At 42.6% G+C, this 25,033-nt stretch overlaps 1 protein-coding gene across 1 annotated transcript in view; it reads left to right on the top strand.

Moving 5' to 3' along the window:
* The window catches only part of ACTN2 (actinin alpha 2), a 73,824-nt gene extending 69,316 nt beyond the window's left edge, over positions 1-4,508 (top strand). Inside the window, exons 19-21 of the mRNA XM_047088685.1 lie at positions 862-927; positions 2,260-2,418; positions 4,308-4,508. Of these exons, the coding sequence (XP_046944641.1) occupies positions 862-927; positions 2,260-2,418; positions 4,308-4,466 (384 nt within the window). The 3' untranslated portion in view covers positions 4,467-4,508. The remainder of the gene's footprint in view (positions 1-861; positions 928-2,259; positions 2,419-4,307) is intronic.
* The last annotated feature ends 20,525 nt before the right edge of the window (positions 4,509-25,033 follow it).

Below are 25,033 nucleotides of genomic sequence, written 5' to 3'. Positions count from 1 at the left end.
GGCACGCACTTCCTCTCACACCCAGGGCTTTGTGGGGACACCTGGGTATCTGTAGAGTTGAGGGCACTGTTTGTCCTGACCCGGCCTTTCCTCGGCTGTGACAGCCGTCGTCCCCTTGGGCCTTCTTGCACGCTGCTCTGGGCAGACGCCCACTGCATTTCTGAGCATGGCTGTCTGATGCGTGGGAGGGCCGCTCCATCCTGGCCCGAGAGCCAGAGAGTGATGTGGGGGTCGCTGTGCCATTGCGGGAGTCCTAGGAATGCTGGTGTCTTCCGGGAGCTTCACAGAGAGGACCTCCTGGGGCCATGAGAGCGTGATAATTTCTCTGGACCACTAGTGATCTGTCATCAGTAGGTGGCAGTAGTTAGTTCCTGACCGGGCCGTTCTCTTGGCACTAGGTGGTTTTTTTCCTGCTGCTTTCTTGCATGTGTAATCTCCTTTAATTTTTGTCTGGTGGTTATCCCCCTTTCCTCTTTTTTCCTTTTTTTTTTTTTTTTGTAAGTTTATTTTGAGAGAGAATGAGCAGGGGCGGGAGGCGGGGGGGACAGAGAGAGAGAGGGACAGAGGATCCGAAGCGGGCTGACCAGAGAGAGCCCGACACGGGGCTCAAACTCCCCGAACCGGGAGATCATGACCTGGGCCGCAGTCAGGCACTCCGCCAACTGAGCCACCCAGGCATCGCCCTCCTTTTTCCTTTTTAAGAAACTATTTTGTAACATTCCCGTGTTAGCCCCATCCCCTGATAAATAGAGTGACCTTTACAGTCTCTTCGGCAGGCCTCAACATGGCCCTTCCCTTACTGGATTCTTATTTGATTTGTCCCTAACGTTCAGCTTCTCTGTTCATTTTCTTTGTTGGCAGAGGAAGAATGGCCTGATGGATCACGAAGATTTCCGAGCCTGCTTGATTTCCATGGGTTATGATTTGGTAAGACAGAAGTGAAAATTTTGCTAAGATTTGATATTTTATTGACTTCGGACTTCTAGGAGGTGACTCACTTAAATCATGATGGCACACTTGGGATCAGTGCACGTTCATCATATAGGATATTTTTTTTTTTTCAACGTTTATTTATTTTTGGGACAGAGAGAGACAGAGCATGAACGGGGGAGGGGCAGAGAGAGAGGGAGACACAGAATCGGAAGCAGGCTCCAGGCTCTGAGCGGTCAGCCCAGAGCCCCATGCGGGGCTCGAACTCACGGACCGCGAGATCGTGACCTGGCTGAAGTCGGACGCTTAACCGACTGCGCCACCCAGGTGCCCCATATAGGATATTTTTGAAGGCTTGCCTGCTGCTGTATAGAAAGAATTTCACAGAGCCAGAATATGTGTGTTTATTCAGGAATTGGTCAGATTTTTATTTTCTAATAAAAGAAGAGAACATGAAGTTTTCTGATGATTTTTTTTTTTATTCTTTAAAGTTTTTTTTTTTTTTTAAGTTTATTTATTTGAGGTGGGGGGGAGGAGTTGAAGGAGAGCATGAGCAGGGGAGGGGCAGAGAGAGAGGGAGATGGGGAATCCCAGGCAGGCTCCACACTGTCAACACAGAGCCCAGCACGGGGCTGGATCTCATGAACCGTTAGAAGGAGGTGAGATGGAGACCTGAGCTGAAATCAAGAGTCAGATGCTTAACCGACTGAGCCACCCAGGCACCCCTTCTGATGATTTAACATGTTGAGATGTAATTCATATACTGTACAGTTTATCCTTTATAAAGTGTATACACTTGAATGGTATTTAGTAGCCTGATGATTTTCAAAGTGCTTTTCCCACTAATATCTTAGAAGGTAAAAACTTTTTTAGTAATAAATCAGCTAAGAAAATCTTACATTTACAGTATACCCCGGCTTCTCTATTACCCGTCAATGTGGATTTTGAACATGAGCTACTTTGGTTCTTCTCAGACCCTTAAAATAAAAATCGTGAGAGCCACGTTCTGAACTGCCTTCCATTTAGCAACGTTACTCTTGTTGATTGATTGGAGTCCGAGAAAAGGCCCATCTCTCTTTCTCTCTGAATTCCTCTTCTGGAAATATGTTAAGGCCTGAAGGCTACATGGGTCAGAGGGAGGAAGGAATTCTGACCTTCAGCAGCTTCTGGCTTGATGCTACAGCAACTTGTAACATCATTTCATGGCAATAAACTTAAGTCGCTATTTAAATTTTCAGACGCTAAGGAATTTGCATGTCGGGAGGTAAAAAGGCCTCATCGAGGGTTGTGTCCCGTTGAATTACATGTTTCTTTGCAACCTTGCCTCAGGGCGAAGCTGAATTTGCCCGCATCATGACCCTGGTGGATCCCAATGGACAGGGCACCGTCACCTTCCAGTCCTTCATCGACTTCATGACTAGAGAGACGGCGGACACGGACACGGCCGAGCAGGTCATTGCCTCCTTCCGGATCCTGGCTTCTGATAAGGTCTGCAGTAACAGATTTCCTTCTGCTTTTGTGGTAGTCCGTGCATTGATCTGGTAAAACAAGAAACAGCGTTGCCAAGTAAAAACCATTTTGATATTTTGTATCACATCAGCATTGAAATCAAAAAGCAGCAAGTAAACCTAACGATGTCAAACACAGAACAGAGAAAATACAGACATTCTGTTCCTGGCACTTTGTGTGGGCCTCACCGTGAATTTGACAGAAGGAACCAAGTGCATATTCTGTAGAGTTTTTTTCTGTGCTTCACTGGTTAAATGCCATTTCACATTCTGGGTCAGTAGATGCCCCACAAATCAGATACCGTGGAACCGGGAACCTTTTCTTTTTTTTTTTTTTTTTTTTTTTCAACGTTTATTTATTTTTGGGACAGAGAGAGACAGAGCATGAACGGGGGAGGGGCAGAGAGAGAGGGAGACACAGAACCGGAAACAGGCTCCAGGCTCTGAGCCATCAGCCCAGAGCCTGACGCGGGGCTCGAACTCCCAGACCGCGAGATCGTGACCTGGCTGAAGTCGGACGCTTAACCGACTGCGCCACCCAGGCGCCCCCGGGAACCTTTTCTTAAGGATCAGTGACCTCAACTTTGTGCCCAACCACGGGAGCAAAGTTAAATATAGCCATTCGGTCATTTAAAATATTGGCAGGCTTTTCATTACGTGTGGGCTAGAAATGAAGTAGGAGTTTAATTGCATGTTCAAGATTTTTGAATCTCATTCCCCAAATAATAACATCTCAGTATGTATAAATTCAATGTGGGACATGATTCTTTTCCTCTGTGTTCTGGCTGAGAGGGAAGAGGAATTTAGGGTGTTAAAACATCAGCATGGCCATGCTTATTACCTTAAAACATCAGATAAGTTAAACTATCCTAAAAACAATAATGCTTATTTTAAAATTCATCCTGTTCTCATTAGAGTGGGGGTAGAGGGAGAGGAGGTAATAAAGCAAAGCTCATCTAATGCACCCACCCCATAAGAAACCTACTATAAGTTATAGTGTATTTGCTATTTATTTTTTTGACTCTCACCAACCAGTCTGGTTTTTAAAATTTTTTTTTAATGTTTATTTATTTTTGAGAGAGAGAGAGAGAGTGTGTGAGCAGGGGAGGGGCAGAGAGAGAGGGACACACAGAATCCGAAGCAGGCTCTAGGCTCCAAGCTGTCAGCATAGAACCCGATGCGGGACTTGAACTCACGAACTGTGAGATCACAACCTGAGCTGAAGTCAGACACTTAACCAACTGAGCCACCCAGCTGCCCCCCGCCAGTCTGTTTTACTAGAATTATGCTGTTTCCTGTTGGACATTTGACATTTACCAAAAAAAAAGAAAAGAAAAGAAAAACAAATCCATTGCTAATGTGAATTTTATTTTGCTTTAGAAAGAGGTTTTCTCCAGTGGCAAAGTTAGCTTTTTAATAAACTGAATAGGAAAATGACTGCATTTCCTAAAAACACAATCACATACGTTAAAAAAAAGAAAACGTTGATCACGTTAAGTAACCATCCCTATATTCTCATCAGTGTATGATATAAACCAACTGTCCCTTTATCTTTCCAGTGTGAATCTTAGGCTGTAGTATTTTCCCCTTGCATTATGGCTTATTTTGAGAAATACTGGTGATAGTCCTCCCTCTGCCTTTATGAAGTGTATTACGATTTCCTGCTGGCCACAAGACAAATCACCTTGCACATACACTCTCAGGAGTGAAACGCAGCCTTCTGTCCATTGTCTGCTACCGCCCCTGTTAGACCCCCTGACTTCGATCCTTTGTTTAAATCCAACAGATGCAGGCGATGTGTAAGTATCAACGCCACTGACATTCCTGTGTTTTCTGCCACTGATCTTAACTTGTGTGTTTTTTTTCCAGCCGTACATCCTGGCAGAAGAGCTCCGTCGAGAGCTGCCACCAGATCAGGCCCAGTACTGCATCAAGAGGATGCCCGCCTACTCCGGGCCGGGCAGCGTGCCCGGCGCCCTGGATTACACCGCGTTCTCCTCCGCCCTGTATGGGGAGAGTGATCTGTGATGCTGGGGCCCTGTAACCACTGATCCCATCAGAACGCAATAAAAGCTGAAGTCACAGTTGGTTTCTTGGAACCTTTGACAAGCTTTATTAAGTTAGGAGAGAGAAAGAAACACTTTGCAGCTCAGTGATTGGCAGCAGTGTAACTTGGCGGAGATTAAGTTTCTACAGTGTATGAGGTAGCGTGCTTTGTAAGTAGGTTTCTTTATTTCTGGATTTTTAGGTAAACACAAGGAGATAGCAGGTTTTTCTTGTTTTCTTTGATAAAGCAAATTACTTGTGTAGTATGAAATTAGGAGGCCCCTGGGACAGAAGAAAAGTAAAAAACGGGAAATTACAAAATAACCCAGGATTCAAGATCGGGGGGGGGGGGGGGAACAAAATCACGAATTAGGTAAACGTTTGATACTTTAAAAAATATTGTTCATATTTAACGTGTTTACGTGATTATCCCTAGGGGAATATATTTGGGCTATTAGCGTTTTACTTTACTGCTCATCCAAAGATTAGGTATATTTGAATTTAATACTGTCCAGGGAACAAAACAAACTACTCGAAAGATCTCTAGTCTGAAAATTTTTTAAGTAGAGATTATAGTCAGTTCTTCATTATTTAGGATTATGTAGTCAATTAGTGGGTCTCAATGCCTTACAATCGTCCAAACTAGGGACCTCCTCAGGAAATACGAGAGTCAGTTTAATTGCCAGAGAGGAAGAAAAAAAAGCACTAGATAAAATGAGTTTTTAAGGATTATTTATTGAGTCCAGGTTTCTGTGCTTTTTCTAGAGCTTGTGAGTACAGGTCGTCCATCCGTAAGTGCTCGGTTTTTAAACAAGTGTCTGTGGTAGCAGTTCATAACCGGGGACAGGTCAGAGACTGGAACCCTTCCAGCTCTCCAGGCCGAACTGCCTTATGCCTCTGGTTTTGCGACCTGGGAAGAAGGAGTTCTTAGGAAAAAGTAGGAAAGGCCTAACTCTGAACAGGGGCAGAGGTAAGTTCTTGCATTGCAGAAGCTTTACATATCTTCGGGTAAATGCATTCTGCGCAGCAGGTGTTTCCGTGAGCCCGTGGTGTGCATCCACCGCCGGGATTAGATGTTACATCCTAACGGGTTGGGAGTCTGGCACTGTCTGCATCTGAAGCCTCCTCACAGAGGACACCCCGTTGTGTGCCCAGCACCGCCTTGGTTTTGTCAACGTTCATCCATTTTTCTGCTTGCGCTGCGGTATGCTGTCACTCCCCCTCTGCTCCTTCCCTCTTGTTGATAGCTTCTAGAGAATAAAGCAGGAATTCTTTTTGTATCTCGGTCCTCAACGATCAGGAAATGAATTATAAACAAGCAACAACAGTTGCAAACAGCAGTTAAAGTGTTACTAGAAAAGCAGTAATGTGCTCATTACCTACAGTCTGTTTCCTCAGATTTTTTATAGACTTCCATCAACAGAAACATGGTATTTTCCATTCATAACTGTCTGGTAACTTAACACTTTTACGGCATTGGCCCATTTAGAACCTTCAGCCTTTGTAAATTTAATTGGATGGGCTTCGTTTTCGTAGGTAGCTGGTAGTTTGCAAATTCCTGAAATATCTGAGTCCATGAGTTTAATCCCAGACACCTTTGGGGTCATGTTTAAGTGAACTCTGAGTCCCTATTTTATTTCAACCAGGTGCTATATTCCAGCCATAAACATTACGGAAAAACTGGGGAGGCGTTTTGCCTTCGAGGCTACTAGGGGATTTGTGGTGTTTCAGGATGGGAATAGGTAGCTCATCTACCTAAAATTTTAATTTCTTTATAACATTCAGGCAAGAGAATGGATCAGCACTGTATGCAAAGAAAGAAAGAAAATAAACTCTGAAAAACACTCACTAAACATATTTATACTCTTCATTTCAGAAGTTATTTTTATTCCTGAAGCTGAATTATCAATTAAACTTCATTTGGAAAAGGAAAAGAAAAGAATTCCTGTTTTTTTATCACTCCAAACAATAACCCGTTTCTTTGGTTGACCACAAACTTCATCACTTAAAATCTCCATCATATTTTAAAACTCTTGTTTGAGTTCGTATTTGTCTGCCTTGAAGAGTCAGAGATGGGCTTTTTGGGTAGAGGGTGAATTTGAGATGAGGAATTTAAGGTTGACCCAGTTAGAGATGAGTGGACCAGGAAACTAAATGGATTAGGAAGGAGTTTTTACCTAGGAGCTCACTTTCAGAAAGCTAATAGGTATTTTTAAAATGTGTGCATATCCAGCTTTCACCCCAGAGTTTCAAGAAGGTCCAGGTTAAGACCTGGACATCCTTATGTTTTTAAAAGCTCCTTGGAGGATTCTCATAACGCTTAATTGAAAACCACTGGATTAGGGGTAAAGGAAAGGATTGTTAGAATTAAAAAGTCTAAAAAATTAAAGAAGCTCTTAGTGGAAAGGTAAACAGTAGGACAAATATAAATGGCCAAACTCCGGCACGGTCTGGTTGCTGACCTAGAAGTGCCTGGCAATGACTTCGTTTTAGATGGATACATTTGGCTTGGGATTCTCTCCTGCTGTGTACCTGACCCATGTAGGTTCATGAAATACGCTGGAGATGACCTCCCTACAGCCCTTAAGTGAAAGGACACGAATCTAAATGATACAAAGTTAGAGACTTGAACTTTAAGGCGAAGTTGCCAGTTGTCAACAAGCTGACAAAAGTTCACCCATAGTTTCCCTGGATTATTTGACAGGAAGACACTGTGTCCTTGAGCTTTCTTTTTAATACCCAGGGGCCTGTGCAGTGATGATACTGTCCTGTGTGGGGCATTTTCATGTTCTATACAGAATCAGCATCGAAGGAGACAGGTTTTATTTCCCTTTACATTTATTAACAACTCAATACTTAAGAAACTGACAGACCATCATTCATTTCAAACCGGGAGCTGGAGGCGGTTGTGATTTGTCCGTTGGGATCTCTGGCCAAGGATTCCCCAGGGCCTTAAAGTCTTTCTGAAGTTACCCCTACAGCAGTGCAGACATCCCCACTGATAAACATAGGAGGAGAAGAAATGCCTGGGGGTCCACCAAGGTACACGTTGCAAATCCTTTTTCATGGCCAGGAAACCGCAGTGGCAAATACACCGATAAAAAGTCACGGTGCGTCCTTACATGACGAGCTACCAGAGATGGAGAAGGATTTGCTATAGAAACAGTAGTTGTTAAGAGAAAGAGACTTTTTGAATACTTGGTATGAACAACGAAATGGGATTATGGTCAGCATTTAAGTGTCTAATTTCAAAATCACCTGGGTGCCCAGTGGCCAAAACCAAGCATGCCAGCCCTCATCAAAATTACCTCCCCGCTCAGGGGCGTACCGTCTGCTCCAGGCCCCTTCCTGGTGCTCAGAGCCCTTGTGCTGCCTTAAAATTCAAAGGTCCTGTCCATGCAGCATTGCTGGGGACATTTCCTTCCCCTGACCTGTTTTTTTCCTCAACATGTCCCACTCCTGTGTCTCCGCTCCAGATGTATGTGAGGTTCACCAAGGATGCTTTTTTAAAATAACTGATGCCGGGGCGCACCTGGGTGGCTCAGTCGGTTAAGCGTCCGACTTCAGCTCAGGTCACGATCTCGCGGTCCGTGAGTTCGAGCCCCGCGTCGGGCTCTGGGCTGATGATGGCCCAGAGCCTGGAGCCTGCTTCCGATTCTGTGTCTCCCTCTCTCTCTGCCCCTCCCCCGTTCATGCTCCGTCTCTCTCTGTCTCAAAAATAAACTTAAAAAAAAATAAAAAAAAATAAACATTTAAAAATAACTGATGCCAGATCCCACCCTAGGCCGCCCAGATCAGAGTTCTGATAGCGGTGGAGGTGGGAGAATCCAGTCCTCTGTACCACTGTTTCCCCTCGATCCATCTAACGTACGTACGCTTGAGGCTGAGAACCACTGCTTTCTCTGTGCCTCAGGGCTCTGTGCTCTGCTCGGGTGATGGTCGCCAATGGGATAGGCAAACAAATACAGGGAAATCGATGCGTTAATGCCCGCGAGTGCCCGTAGGGAACCAGCCTTCCCTCTGGCCACTGTTCCCACAGGCACCTCATACCCACCCATCCCTGAGCGGTGTTATTTCCAAAACCTCAACGATTCTAACAATTGGGTCAAGTGTCTCAGAGGTTGGGGAGGGTCTTTGCCCTTCTCCAGGTGGGGCAAATCCAATCATCCTTCTGGGTCTCTCTCCTCCTTTGTGAGGTGTTCCCTAGGCTAGCCCAGTCTTCACAGCCTTAATCTCCTCTACATCCGGAGCAGCTTATTCCTGCTCCGGCTTTGAGTCTGTCACATAGTGCCCTGGGGTGGTGCTGTGCTGAGGTCACCGAAGGGCAGGGACTTGTCTTCCCGTGCAACCTTTAGCACAGGACCCGGCACAGGGCAGGTAGTAAGCACCGAATGAACAGTGTTGCATGGTTTTGTGAGTTTCCGTGTTGTGGAATAGCATGCACAGGAATGAGAAAAGGTGGAACTAATCAGGCCGGAGAGGGGCAGGAAAGAACTCAAACTGATCAGTGACTTCGAGTAGCAGCCTTCCAGCACAAGTCCCTGTGCGTGCGAAGATGTCCAAGTACTTCGTGGACGTGGCGCCTTTAATGCATTTCTGGATCTTCAGCTTCCCAGATGTCCTCTTTCCTGACATCACAGGGTCTCCTTTGTCACTTTTGCTTGTAGAACTCTCCTTCTCCCACTTCTCAAGAGGAAAGCACACCCCTCACCTATTCGAAATCTAAGGTGCACCGACCTAAGGTGTGAAAATCTCCAGGGCTCCAAACAACGGGATCATTTGAACCATTATTTCGGTGTGCTTAGTCAAGTTGCCATACTCCCAGCTGTAAAGCTTTTACCTTTTCTTGTCTTAGTCATTGCTCTGCTGAAGGTGAACTGGGGCTTCAGGCATAGAACACGCTGGCCCTTGTGGGGACTTTCTGAAATCAGATACGTGTATCATAAAGTATGGGCAGTACCGGTAACGCCGATTTTCACTTACCTCCCTTTTCCACTCCTCAGTTATTGCCAAAAGAATGAATTACTCATGAGGGAGACTGGAGATGGAAAATCAGAGCATCAGTAAGAAAGATTAACCATCTAAATGGCACTTTTTGGGGTCCTGTATTTAAAACATAAGCAACTCTTTTCAGCTACTCTCTAGACCAATCCTTAGAATGAGCTCGCTGGTTTAGAAAAACACCACCCAACAACCAAAGCAGCACAGGTTGGTACAGGAGAGCTTTCTGACTTTTCATATTGTCACCAGACAAAATCTGTGGTAAATTTTTACGTGACTTCTTTGAGATTTGGTATGCATGACACAAGAAGGTATTTAAGATATATTTATCCAGGCATCTAAAATATTCCAGTTACAGTCCTGAACTTAATTCATCTCATGAAATATTTAATATATACTATTTCATGTTAGAAAAAAAATCCAATTTATACTAGATATGAGACCAATTGACTTTTACCAGTCTATATTTACTCTCATTAATCACTTTGAAAAAGTTTGATCAGTGTGTCTAACAAAATTAATGGAATTACTTAATTTTAGACATGATTTGTGTTTATTTCCAAACACCAGAGTTCGGTATACATATGCGCACACGTGTGCCAAAGGAGTAACATTCCTTTTAGCATCCCCTCTGCTTTATGAATAACTTAAGACTGTAGCTGCATATTATATTGCATAAGTAAATGAGAAAAATTTACAGAATGAAAATGTTCTACTACATTGCTGTTCTACAACAGCATTTTAATCTTGACTTAACTGCTTTTACAAGATTTGTTGCATCATTTATCTCTCGGTAGTTTTTATTCTATTCCTCAAAATATGTTAACAGTTTACTTGAATTGAAAAATAAAGTCACATTTTTTTTTTTAATGACAGAAAGGAAGACTCATTGAGTTAACTGTTTAGCGTGATTTTGGTAATTAGGTTGCATGGGAGACATTTTCCATTTTTTAAATTATCTAAATCTGCAGCTCCAGTGTTTTGGTGAAAATATAATTAAAGCACGTAGTAATAGAAACGCATTTTTTACAAAAGATGATTGGCAAAGGTGTGTTAAACGAGTTCCCCCAACACTTCCTGAGTGTAATGGACTGAACAAGGAGCCCTGAGGAAAGAGACAGCAGGCATTACCAACAGTCAGTTGTTAAGTCCGAGGGGTGGAACAGCCACAGCTTAGAAGACATCTGGGTCCTTGTTTGACAGATCTGTGCCTGTGACATGGGCTCCTCACCTCAAGACTGCCATGGAAGGAGACACTTGGATAGTTGACCCTTGAACATACAGGTTTGAACTGCGTGGATACATTTACATGCAAGGTGTTTATACATATATATATTTATATATATTTATATATATATATATGAGCAGAACTGAGCAGAACTAGAAATGTATTTTCCTTATGATTTTCTTAATAACACCTTATTTTCTCTGACTTACTTTATTGTAAGAATACAGTATATAATGCATGTAACATACAAATACGTGTTAATAGACAGTTATCAGTAAAATTCCAGTCAGCAGTTAGCTACTAGTAGTTAAGTTTGCAGGGAATCAAAAGTTATATGTGGACTCTTAGCTGCGAGGGGGGTTGGCACTCTTAACCGCCACGTTGTTCAAGGGTCAACTGTGTATATGCTTTAAGCCACTATATTTAGTGTCTCTGTTTTAGCAGCCTAGCCTTACCCCAAATAATAACATTATGAACTTTTAAAAAAATATTTATTGGGGAGAGCACAAGCAGGGGAGGGGCAAAGAGAGGGGGAGAGAGGATGGGAAGTGGGCTTTGGGCTGACAACAGCAAGCCCAATGTGGGGCTCCAACTCACAAACCAGGAGATCATGACCTGAGCTCAAGTCACATGCTCAACTGACTGAGCCACCCAGATGCCCCAATAACATCATGAACTTTGACAGCTTCCTGACCTGGTTGCACACCTGTGTTAAATATAGCTATATATATACTATAATAGTATACATACATATACTGTATTAATATACTTACTAATATTTTTCATATTATGGTATTTTAGATTGTCCTAAACACTTCTACTTTTTTTTCCTGTCAACTCATTTTTATAGACGTTTCATAATCGAAGATAGTGACATTTTGTACCAAACTCAACACATCTATTCATCCATCCAATCCATTCATTCATTCATTTGCAACCACTGCATATAATTTAATTTGAAGCACAATTTTCAGACATTCTTTGTTTTCATATGCTTTAGTCCTCTGTTTTATATACAGTTTCACCATTCAGCACCCCTCTGACTCTTTGCCATCAGAGTGAATGTCAGCAGTTTTGCCGACACAGAATACTTCTATCTCTGGGGGTAAGGTTCTTTGTCTTCTTCCTGTCCCCACTCATCCATTTCTTCTCTTTAAAATAATTTCTGTCCTCTTTTGAGAACATTGTTTGATCAACAGAGACCACGTGATATGGCTCTTGAAGGAGAAGCGTGTTAAATGTCTTACCTTCCACCTGGACCTTCCATTATGACATCACTTTCTTACAAGAAGATTCACAGATGGCATCAGGGGGGAAAGGCTCCTGCTCAGCCTTGCCCCCCGCCTTGCCATTTAATGTTTCTGGTCCCTGATCACCACAGCGTTTGGGATGCTGGTTATATGGGGATGTCAAACCATGTACAACTTCGCTGGCCACTCCTGATGCCCTCTTGCTACTGCAGTGCTTCTGAGCCCAAGAAATCAACCACAGGGTGTTAAGGCTAATGCCTGTTCCCTCCTTATACTGCGGTGGGCCTCCAGGGTCTGGGGTCCACACAGCAGTACCAGACTCAGCTCTCTCCCCCTTCCAGCTGAGGGGTCTGTTCTAGGATTCCTCCAGAAGCTCACGTGCTGAATGAGTCTACATGCCCTAACCTCCCAATGGGCAGTTCTGTGTGCACCAAGTTGTTGCTATGGAATTAAACTTGTATTGCCTCTTCTTCCTATATCCCACGGCCCCCAGATGGTTATAAAACTAGTCGTTCATCGCCTCACTTACTTTTGATAATCACGGAAAGCTGTGGGGTAGCGTCTTGAGATGCAGCTGGGGTTTGTGAGGCCGAGCAAACCTGACTGCAGGCCGCAGGCATATCCCCTTAGCTGTGCCGGCCCTGTTGTCAACTCTACCTTGTCTGGCATAACTATTAAAATATAGGATCTCCTGGGGCGCCTGGGTGGCTCAGTTAAGTGTACAACTTCAGCTCAGGTCACGATCTCACAGTTCATGGGTTCGAGCCCCACGTTCGGCTCTGTGCTGACAGCTCAGAGCCTGGAGCCTGCTTCAGATTCTGTGTGTGTGTGTCTCTCTCTCTCTGTCCCTCCTCCACTCATGCTCTCTCTCTCTCTCTCAAGAATAAATAAAAATTTTTAAAAATTAAAAAAGTAAGGAATGTCCTATCACATTCCCGCCTGAGAAACATATTTTGGGAAATACCGACTTAAACGTATAAACAGGATTTCAGGAACTTATGGCCCAGCGATAATCTCATCCAGATTCCTTCCTTTCATAGAAATGAGGCTCAGAGAAGAAATGTGATAGCCATGATCACAGCTCCTCACAGCATTCCCCTTGAATTCACTATGATCCCCATTCTACAGAAAACTGAGACCACCTTGGCTAAGTGACTATGATCACCCAGCTAGCAGAGTTGGGACTTCCAGAACTGTTCTTACCTGTTACCCTGAGATGCATTTTGAAGGTAGGCAATTCTAAGTCTTATTCTAATACCACGCATAGGCCACATTCCATTTCCTTCCACGGTGTAGACTGTAGGAGCCATTCTTCAATATATCAAAAATCGACACTCTTCCCCTTAGGGGCTGGGTGTCTGAATCAACCCAATTCTGTTCTATACATGAAATGTTCCATCCCGAATGGTTCAGGAGAAAATAAGATACTAAATGGAAATATGCATAAAATTTGCAAAACCAAATGAATCCCCAGCCTGCTGGAGTATTTATTTAAGCAATAAACATATAAGAAGCAGACTATTTGTTTGCTTCAGATGTACGAAAGCCCTGAAGACTCCGGATTTAAACGTAAAACACTGAATTTACATTTAAGATTTATATTTATGTCCTAACATATGTACTCATTCAATATTATGATAAGGTTAGAAATGAAACAGGTTATTATAGTCTGCAGACAAGGGACAAACCAAATCTTTCATTAAAAGCCCAGTATCCAATGAGATCAACTGAATTAGAAATTCTTTATTCCCGGGGCACCTGGGTGGCTCCGTCGGTTAAGCGCCCGACTTGGGCTCAGGTCATGATCTCACGGTTCATGGGTTCGAGCCCCGCATCAGGCTCTCTGTTCTCAGCACGGAGCCTGCTTTGGATCCTCTGTCCCCCTCTTTCTCTGCCCTTCCCTTGTTTGTGCTCTCTCTCTCTCAAAAATAAAATAAACATTAAAAAAAAAATTTTTTTTTAAAGAAATTCTTTATTCCCAGCAGACTGCAAGTTCTTCAAAGACAATCATTCCAAGATCCGCTGACAGTAAAATAAGGACTATTTTGAAAAGGCTGTTGTTAAGAGTCCAAGTGTAAGACAAGGGCCTGGCCTAAGGCAGAGGCAGAAGAACAGAGACACCTCAGCTGAGCCTTCCAATCCTAACTCGAAACCACTCAGTTTAGGGTCCCTGCCTAGTTTTATCTTTTTTATCTAACATGACATAATGAAGCACAATGAAGGGAAAACAAAATAAAACAAAACATGATCATCTGAATTGATACAGAAAGAGAATACCATAGGGGTGGTGCCTGGATGGCTCAGTCAGTTGAGCGTCCGGCTCCTGATTTCAGCTCAGGTCATGATATCATGGTTCCTGAGTTTGAGCCCCACATCAGGCTCTGTGCTGATAATGAAGAGCCTGCTTAGGATTCTCTCTCCCCTCTCTCTCTGTCCCTATTCCGCTTACATGCTCTCTCTCTCAAAATGCATAAACTTAAAAAAATTAAAAGAAAAAGAAAAAATATGGTAACATTCAACACCCTTCCATGATAAAAATGCTCGATAAAAAGTAGGTACTCCCTCAAGATGATAAAGACCACACGAAATACAGAAGTACAAAAAAACCTCACAGCTAACATCACATTCAATGGTGAAAGGCTGAAAGCTTTTTCTCCAAGATCAGGAACAAGGCAAAGATACCTGCTTTCGCCACTCCTATTCAACAGAGTACTGGAAATTCTAGCCAGAGCAACTAGGCAAGAATAACAAGTAAAAGACATCTAAACTGGAAAGAAAGTAAAAGGGTCTCCATTCATAGATGATACGATCTTATGTATAGCAAACCCTAAAGAATTCACACACAAAAAATTTAGATCCAATAAATGAATACAGTGAGGATGCAAATATAAAATCAACACTCCCAAATCAGTTGTATTTCTATACATTTGCGGTGAACGGTCTAACAAGGAACTAGTGAAATGATTTCATTTACGATAGCATTAAGCAGAACAAAATACTTGGGCATAGACTGAATCAAGGAGGTAAAAGACTTGCACACTGAAAACTACAAGACGTTTCCGTGAGTTGAAGAAGACCTAAATAAATGGAAAGATACCCCACATCCGTGAACTGGAATATTGTTAAATGTCAATATTCCCCAAAGCAATGTACAGATTCAATGCAATCTGTATTAAAATCCCAGTGGCATTTTTACAGAAACAGAAAAACTCACCCTAAAATTCATATGAGATCTCAAGGAATCTCAAATAGCCAAACTATCTGAAGAAAAAAAGAACAAAGTTGAAAGATTCACACTTCTTTATTTCAAAACTTACTGCAAAGCTAAACAGTGTGGTACTGGCAGAAGGAGAGACATATAGGCCAATGGAATAAACTACAGAACCCAAGAATAAGCCCTGACATGTATGGTCAATTGATTTTTGACAAGGGTGCCAAGACCATTCAATAGGGAAAGAACAGTCTTTTCAACAAATGGTGGTGGGAAAATTTGGATTCCACGTGCAAAAAATAAATTTGGACCCTTATGTTACACCATATGCAAACATTAACTCAAAACGAATGAGAGACCTAATCTTAACTACAACTACAAAAATCTTGGAAGAAAACATAGGGAACGTAGTGGGAAATGTTTATGACATTAGATTTAGCAATGATTTAGTGGGTATGACACCAAGAGCACAGTTCACAAAATGAAAAAATAGATGAATTGGACTTCAACGAAACTAAGGGCTTTTGTGCCTCAAGGGACACCATCAAGAGAGTGAAAAGACACCCCACAGAATGTAAGAAAATCTTCACAAATCGTGTATCTGAAAAGGGGTTGATATCTAGAATACATAAGTAACTCCAATACAACAACAAAAAATAAACGACCCCATTCAAAAATAGACAAAGGATTTAAGCAGATATTCCTCCAAACAAGATATACAATGGCCAATAAACACAGCAAAGTTGCTCGACATCACTAGTCATTAGGGAAATGCAAATCGAAACTGCAAAGAGATATCATGTCATTCCTATTGAGATACCTTTTATCAGTAAAATGAAAAAAGTGACAAGTGTTGGCAAAGATGCAGAGAAATTGGAACCCTTGCACGTTGCTGGTCGGAATGTAAAACACTACAGTCACTACAGAAAATAGCTGAGCAGTTCCTCAAGAAGCAATACGTAGACTTACCAAATGATCCGGCAATTCCAGGTCCTAAGTTTATACACAAAGGATTGAAAGCAGGGGCTGGAGCAAATCCTCGTATGCCAATGTTCATTGTAGCATTATTCACAACGGCTAAAAGGTGGAAACAATCCAAGGGTCCATGAATGAATGAATAGGTAAACAGTATGTGGTATATTCATACGATGGAATACTATACAGCCTTAAAAAGGAATGAAGCTCTGATGTATGCTACACACGAGTGAACCATGAAAACATCATGCTGCGATAACTCATGTACAAAAGGACAAATGTTATATAATTCCAATTCTGTGAGGTACCTAAAGTAGTCAAATTCATAGAGACAGAAAGTAGATTATAGGTTACCAGGGACTGGGGCTGAATTGTTACAAAGTTGCTATTTGGGGTGGTGAAAAAGTTTTGGAAATGGATCATGGGGATGGTTGCACAATACTGCGATTGCAATGAATGCCACTAAATTGTATACTTAAAAAAGGTTAAAGTGGCAAATTTATGTTATATATTATACCACAATTAAAAAAATTAATAATGTGGGACACCTGGGTGGCTCAGTGAGTTAAACGTTTGACTTCAGCTCAGGTCATGATCTCATGGTTCATGGGTTCGAGCCCCACATCGGGCTCTGTGCTGACAGCTCAAAGCTCGGAGCCTGGAGCCTGCTTCGGATTCTGTGTCTCCCTCTCTCTCTGCCCCTCCCCCGCCCCATGCTCTGTCTGTCTGTCTCTCTCTCTCTCCCTCTTTCTTTCAAAAATAAATAAACATTAAAACATTTAAAAAAATTTAATAATGTAATACACCAAAACCCATTGAATTGTATACCTTAGATGAGTGAATTGCATGGTATGTGAATTATATCTCAGTAGAGCTGTTAGAAAGAAAGACAACACAGCAAACAATTTTGAGGGGAAAAAGCTGTGATTCAAGAATTTCACAGGCAATCAGTCAGTTGTTCAAGCATATGAGCAGTAGAAAGACAAGTTACATATGGCAGAGTTTATAGCATCTATGATCTATGTGTCCTTCAAACAATTACTTGTGACCAAGGAATACCCTTTCCAAAGAAGCTGTCTTGGGCCTCTTTTAGAAGAGCCCTATCCCATCCACGAAGGCTCTACTCTCATAACCTAAGCACCTTCCAAAGGCCCCACATCCCACCACCATCACATTGGGCAGTAGAATTTCAACATATGAATTCATGTGAGGTGTAGGCATGGCGTAAACATGCATTTTTTTTAAATGTTTTATTTATTTTTGAGAGAGACAGAGACAGAATGCGAGTGGGTTAGGGGCAGAAAGAGAGGGAGACACAGAATTCGAAGGAGGCTCCAGGCTGTGAGCTGTTAGCACAGAGCCTGACACGGGGCTTGAACTCACAGACCGTGAGATCATGACCTGAGCCGAAGTCGGACACGCAACCGACTGAGCCACCCAGGTGCCCCATAAACTTTCAGCCCATAAGCACCAATTTTTTACACTGTAGTCCAAACCCATCTCCTTCCTTGAATCCTTCTCAGTTCTTTATATTTTGAATGAACTTCCTCCTTTTCTCTGGTCGGTAGCTTTTCATTTGTACTTCCCTTATTCAATTTCTGCTTTGTCTTCCTCATTTATTATCTCTCTTTGATCTTTGGGGTAGAAATCCTGTTTTGAACATCTCCGCATCCCCCCCCAAAGCACCTGACACATTACTTATCTAGTTCAGGTAGTTAATTAGTACTTGTTTTATTGACTTTCTAAAGCTCTGATGTCAATATTTTTAAATTTTATTTGAGAGAGAGAAGAGAAAAAAAACCTCAAGCAGGCTCCATACTGAGCCCCCGAGGCGGGACTCGAACCCAAGACCCTGGGATCATAATCTGAGACGAAATCAAGAGTTGGACGCTCAACCGACGGAGCCACCCAGGTACCCTTCTGATGTCAATATCAATTATACATTTTGATAATCTGTATAATGCCATGGGTTTCAATTTACTTGAAATTAAATTAGTCCCTAATAAAAACATGCCAAGATTTAACATACTACGGAATTAACCCTGCACTGTAAATTAATAGCGTTTGACCAATGGAATAAGTAATTGGTGATTAAACATTTACTTGAAGAAAAACATACATTATGTAACTTTAATGTCTTCAGGCAATATTTCATTTTTGAGAGCTATCCAAATTAATGGCTTTAATAAGGACTTTATATCAAGGTCCTTAATACCAACTGGCCATCCAAGCGTAAAAGGTATGTCAGATATTATTAGAAGAGCTTGATACTTACACATGGGTATTCTCAATGGTATACCGGTATATTTATGTCCCACTTTAAGTAGAAAGAGCTTACATGTCCCAGTATGGTTGTCTGTCCCCGGAGAAGAACTAGCTGGCCACCCAGGCAACAGCCAGATGACTCTGAAGGCTAGTGGTCTCAAACCCTGATAGCCTGAGGCATGGATCTCCTATTAGTATAGAAACCCGATACACCAGAAACGGTGAAAGATCCCATTAGCAAGTCGGACATTCCTGAGTCCCTTCTCTGTGCCTCCATTCCTAAGCAATATTCAGCTTCACCCAGTGCCCACAGTTTCTGAGGAACACAGTGTTTCTTTACCAGGATTAGTACCTTTCATTGAATTACAGTCAGCTTGATCTGGGGATTATTTTGCTTTATTTAATATTAACCTTGTGAGATTTATCTTACCATTGGAAAATGAAAGAATCGTATCTCCAATTTTAGAGAATGATTACAACTTTTAAGTATATCCTTGTAAAAACAAAACAAACAAACTCCTCTCTCTTTTATAGTCTGCTGTGAAATTTGAGCTAGCAGTGTTTATGCGATAAGATCTGAAAAATGGTGACGGCCATATGTCTCCAGTAATTTATTCTTTTTAAAAAAGATTTTATGTTTTATCTATTTTTATTTTTAATATTTAGTTATTTCTGAGAGAGAGTGTGTGTGTGTGCACACGCGTGTGCACCAGTGGGGGAGGGGCAGAGAGAAAGGGAGACACAGAATCGGAAGCAGGTTCCAGGTTCTGGGCTGGCAGCACAGAGCCCGACATGGGGCTCAAACTCATGAACCGTGAGATCATGACCTGAGCCGAAGTCGGACCCTTAACCGACTGACCCACCCAGATGCCCCTTAAGGTTTCATTTTTATGTAATCTCTACACCCAATGTGAGGCTCAAACCTACAACCCTGAGATCAAGAATCGCATGCTCTACCGGCTAAGCCAGCCAGGCGCCCCCCAGTAATTTCTTCTTGCAAACATTTATTCACTTGCCACTGTGTGCCAGTAATTAGACGTTGCTGTAGATGTAGTTGAGACCAAGCCAGAAAAAGTCTGTACATGAATAAGACTTTCTTAAACGGAATAAAAGACTAATTAAATACGCAAGGCAAAAGGACAGGCAGAGTAGTAGGCAAGGGGCCTGACCTACCAGACCTCAGGAAGGTCTTGTACTAACACCCTGGGGAGGCCGTATGTTGAACGTCCTTTGAACATGAAATTTTTGTCTCGCCCCGAATATCTCCCATTGAAAATGTAGCAGAGTAAAATTCCAGGGTTTCAGGAATATGAATGGCATTTATTTAACTACTAAGAAAGCAACAATGTTTTGTAAGCTCATGCTATATTGTAAATGAGGGCCAGGGATTCTGTGTAACAGCTGACATTACAAGCGATTCGGGATGTCCAGTTTTCTGGGGGAGAGGGCTCTTGCATGAACTGCTCAAAGGAAAGTCTTACCTTAGTGACAAAGTGCGTGAGTGCTGAAACCAGTTTTCCAGGTTTGAGGACCAGCTGCCAAGTACTGAAAATGTGACCTTGGGTTTAACTCTTCTCTCTTCTTTCTTTTCCTTTTCGTTTAGGTTAATCAGTAAAGAGTGCAGGTGCAGAAGGAACAAAGAAATCTGTAACTGGTTGTGATCAACTACGTGTAAACAGGACTGCAGTCTCATCAGCCAACTCCTCTTTCCCTTGTTTTTTTTCATCCTAAAACAAGGATAAGAAGAGCACCATGGCACTAATCTTGCTTTATAATGATATAATTGATTATCATTTTTCCTACATTCTAGGCTGCAGCACCTGGGTCTGTCTCATTATTTTAGCTCCAGTGCCTGGCCAGTGTCAATAAATATTTGCTAACCAAAAGAACAAATAATAATGCCAACAATTCACAGGATTTAAACAGATTTTTAAATGCCATACACCAAGAGTTCTTATTTTTTTTTTTTTAATATCTCTGAATTATGTCCCAAATACCGTAGAAATTCTAGATTTCACCCTGATTATCTTACTCGGACCATGCCTCCCTGCCGCCCAGGCAAAGCCAGAAAACGATGTTTTAAATCATCCCTATTTTATTTTTAATTTTTTTTAATGTTTATTTTTGAGACAGAGACAGACAGACAGAATGCAAGCCAGGGAGGGGCAGAGAGAGAGAGGGAGTCACAGAATCCAAAGGAGGCTCCAAGCTCTGAGCTGTCAGCACAGAGCCTGATGAAGGGCTTGAACTCACAAACCGTAAGATCATGACCTGAGCCAAAGTTGGATGCTCAACCAACGGAGCCACCCAGATGCCCCCCCCCACCCCATCCCTATTTGAAAATTTGCCCATTAAAGGAAACCAAAACCAAAATACTAACTTGGCTTAGATTGCTGAAATCTAAAAAAAAAAAAAGAAAAATTTTTTATGTTTATTTTTGAGGGAGAGACGGAGACCGAGTGCAAGCAGGAGAGGGGCAGAGAGGGAGGGAGACACAGAATCTGAAGCAGGCTCCAGGCTCTGAGCTGTCAGCAGAGAGCCCCATGCGGGGCTCAAATCTATGAACCAGGAGATCATGACCTGAGCTGAAGTCAGATGCTCAACCGACTGAGCCACACACGGGCCTCTAGATTGTTGAAATTTTTAAGCACTGAATCTTAACCAGTTTCCTTTTGTAGTTACGAAAAAAACAATCTGTTCTGGGGTGCCTGGGTAGCTCAGACAGTTAAGCATCTGACTCTGGGTTTTGGCTCAGGTCATGATCTCACCGTTCGTGAGTTTGAGCCCGAGTCAGGCTTGTGCCGACAGCTCAGAGCCTGCTTGGAATTCTGTCTCCCTCTCGCTCTCTGCCCCTCGCCCACGCTCTATCTCTCTCAAAAATAAAGTTTATTTATCTTTGAGAGAGAGAGAGAGAGCACAAGCAGGGGAAGGGCAGAGAGAGAGGGAGGCACAGAATCTGAAGCAGGCTCCAGGCTCTGAGTTGTCAGCACAGAGCCTGACTTGGGGCTTGAACCCCAGGAACCGTGAGATCACGACCTGAGCTGAAGTCAGACACCCAACCGACTAAGCCACCCAGGCATCCCTGAAGTTATTTTACTGTCATCAATAGCCCTGGGGAGGCCTCGCTTTTCTCCTGCACTGAGAGAATTACCATCTCTCTCTAGGCCTTGACACCTAGGGAAACCAGTTGGCTCAATCTCTGCCGCCTGATCCACTGACTGCAAAAACAGCCTTAATTATCCAAGGCAGTTCACCCTTGACCTGCCTCATTATGCCAGCACCTGTATGCAGACATCACTTAACTAAAATGCAAACCATGGGCTTGATCTAGTAACATTGGTAAGACTAGCTCTCGTGTGTTGAACTCTTCAGTTCTTATGAGCAAACTCTTATTTTAATCTTCATGCTTATAAAATGGGATGCATATATTTGTTCCTCTTTTAGAGAGGCAGAAATTAAGGAAAAAGGAAGTACCCAAGGGCTCACACAACTAGAGAGCAGTAGAGTGGGGCCCCCAGCAGCTCGACACCAGCATCCGACACTGTAAGTTATGGCTTAGACAAAACTTAATTCCAAACACTGAAAATATCATCATTCAGAAGACAGAGAGGAGAGCATTTATAAATTTAATTGCAAGGATATTTAAAACTTTTTAAGAAAACCCAAAGTGTGGAGGGGGTTGCTCTAAATCTGCTTTGAGTTGGATTTTTGGTTTTGGGTTTTTTGGGAGCTGTCGGTTTGTTTTGATTTGGTTTGATTTTGCCTATGAGTACCAATATTTTTGTTTAATAAACAGGAACGTGGTATTTAATCTACTTAAGATGATGAGCTGAGAGCTAAACTTTTAGCTAACTGCTAAACTTTTACTTTTATCAATGAGATAGAAGGGAAAGTGACCTGATAAACACTTTGTAAAGTCTTATCTTTGAATTCTAGAAATTTCTTTTTTTTTTTTTTAACATTTATTCATTTTCGAGAGTGAGAGAGACAGAGCATGAGGGGGTGAGGGACAGAGAGAGAGGGAGACACAGAATCTGAAGCAGGCTCCAGGCTCCGAGCTGTCAGCACAGGGCCTGACGTGGGGCCTGAACTCATGGACTGTGAGATCATGACCTGAGCTGAAGTCAGATGCTTAACCGACTGAGCCACCCAGGTGCCCCTGAATTCTAGAAATTTCTATTCTAGACATGAAGGGGAATCAGAAGTAATTTTTATTTATTTATTTTTCTTATTTTTTTTTTCTTACTTTATTCACAGTTTCCAATTTACGATGAAAGAAAGAGGGAGTAGTACCTATTCTTGATCAGCTGTCCTAGCCAGTCAGAGAGAAGTGGGTGCTCTCAGAGCACGCCAGAAATAATTTTTAAACTGAAAAGTTAATTAAGAACAAATTCTTGGGGCGCCTGGGCGGCTCAGTCGGTTGAGCATCCACCTTCGGCTCAGGTCATGATCTCGCAGTTTGTGAGTTTGAGCCCTGTGTCAGGCTCTGTGCTGATGCCTCGGAGCCTGGAGCCTGTTTCCGATTCTGTGTCTCCCTCTCTCTCTGCCCCTCCCCTGCTCATGCTCTGTCTCTCTCTGTCTCTCAATAATAAATAAATGTTAAAAAAAATTAAAAAGCTTAAAAAAAAACCTTCAGGTTTCGTTTATATTCTTTTTTACTTCCCTGTACTTGGTGACAAGACTGTATATCATAGACTCAGTAAATGCAGCTCAATTAGTGCAATCCGTGTCAGTAATCAAAGTGCTTGTTGACCTCTGTGCCTCTGAGGATGGGTCAAAATCTTGAGATTACGAAAGGATTTGAGGGAGGGAGGACAAAGTCAGGGATCTTCTGGGGAAAGCCGATGATCACCTTGACCACACCCCAGGGCAAGGAATACCTTGTTCCAGAACTGGCTCTCAGTTTACAGTCTCAGGACTCTCGACTGGCAGGACACCAATGCAATCTAATGGGGTTGACATACACAACCAAGCCCATAGAATAACGTATAAAGCTGGAATACAGTTTACCCCTGGTGTACGGTGAGATTTGGATATATAGCTTCACCAATCAGAACTTCTTTCTCTGTAAGACAAACCCACTGGGAAAGAAGCCCAAAACTACCAAGGGGAAGTTTGGAGCCTTACCTCTACATAATGCGTATGATGGATGAGTTTAATGAGAGTCGGGGTGAAGATGGGGGGGGTGGGCTAGCAGACTGTCATCAGAATAAGACAATAGGTTCTTTTCTAGAGAGACAGAGAAATTGAGGCTTTGCCTTGGTGGTCTCACCTCATCTAAAGATGTATTTGTATCAGTTTCTTAGGCTTGCTCTAACAAAGTACCACACAAGGGGGGGGGGGCGGTTAAAACAACAAAACTGTATTGTGTGACCGTCCTGGAAACTACAAGTCTAAAACCAAGGTGTCAGCAGGCTATGCCAACCTCTGCTTTTGCTGTCACATGGCTGTTTTTTCTCTTGTGTGTTTCTCTCCTCTTCTAATAAGGACACCAGTCACATTGGGCTAAGTGTCCCTTCCACTTGGACCTCATCTTAACTTGCCATATGTGCACCAAGCCTATTTCCAAGTAAGTTCATATTCTGAAGTGTTAGCGTTTAGAGGACTTCAACGTTTGTGTTGGGGGACACAGGTCAACCCCTGACGGTATCCTTGGAACTTTTTTACGTTGTGTGAGTTTCTGTACTAGTAATTCACTGCCCCTTTAGTCTAATTTGTTACCCCTTTAAGACTAAGAGGACACTGGATTTGGTCAGTTTTAGCTGACAAAGCAAGTATCTGACGACTTGTTAAAAATACACACTTGAGGGGCGCCTGGGTGGCGCAGTCGGTTAAGCGTCCGACTTCAGCCAGGTCACGATCTCGCGGTCCGGGAGTTCGAGCCCCGCGTCAGGCTCTGGGCTGATGGCTCAGAGCCTGGAGCCTGTTTCCGATTCTGTGTCTCCCTCTCTCTCTGCCCCTCCCCCGTTCATGCTCTGTCTCTCTCTGTCTTAAAAATAAATAAACGTTGGAAAAAAAATATTTTTTTTAAAAAAAATACACACTTGATACACAATTCCTGCAATTTCTTCTAAGACAGAGGATACTAAGTAACTAGGTACCTAAAAGATTATTTTTCAAGGGACTCATCAACAAACTGTGACTCGGGGAATAATTTAAAACTAGCCCTTACAATCTTAACAAGATCTTCAGCTGTTCAGGGCCATCCTATCCCGCCCACACTCTCCTTTGTTCCGTTCACTCTCCACCCCCTCCGATTTTCCCATCTCCAAGTATGACCATTGTTGGTAAAGATGCTATACACATTATTATAATTTTTACATTTAAAAAATTGAGGTATAATTACACACAGTAAAATGAGAAGGGCAGGCAAATTTGCACTTTAAAAAAAAGCTTTGTGAACTTCACAATTTGGTCTCAATTTTATTTTTCTAGATTCATTTGCTTTCCTCCCATCTACCGGGCTCATCCTTACAGAGCCGTCCTTTATTTTCAAATTCTCTCAAGTGCTGTGTTCCACCCAGGGAGTTTGTCCCAACAGGAATGGACTTACCTGGCACACACTTCTTACTCTTCAAGACTCAGTTCCTTGAAGCTTCCCCCCAACAGCTTTAGAATA

The sequence above is a fragment of the Lynx rufus genome, unplaced genomic scaffold, assembly GCF_022079265.1.
Source record: "Lynx rufus isolate CCGP_SWC_20201006 ecotype Redwood Valley unplaced genomic scaffold, mLynRuf1.p SCAF_25, whole genome shotgun sequence".
NCBI classification, from domain to species: Eukaryota; Metazoa; Chordata; class Mammalia; order Carnivora; family Felidae; genus Lynx; species Lynx rufus.
The sequence above is the reverse complement of the archived record's forward strand: the minus strand, read 5'-3'. Positions and strand labels throughout refer to the sequence as shown.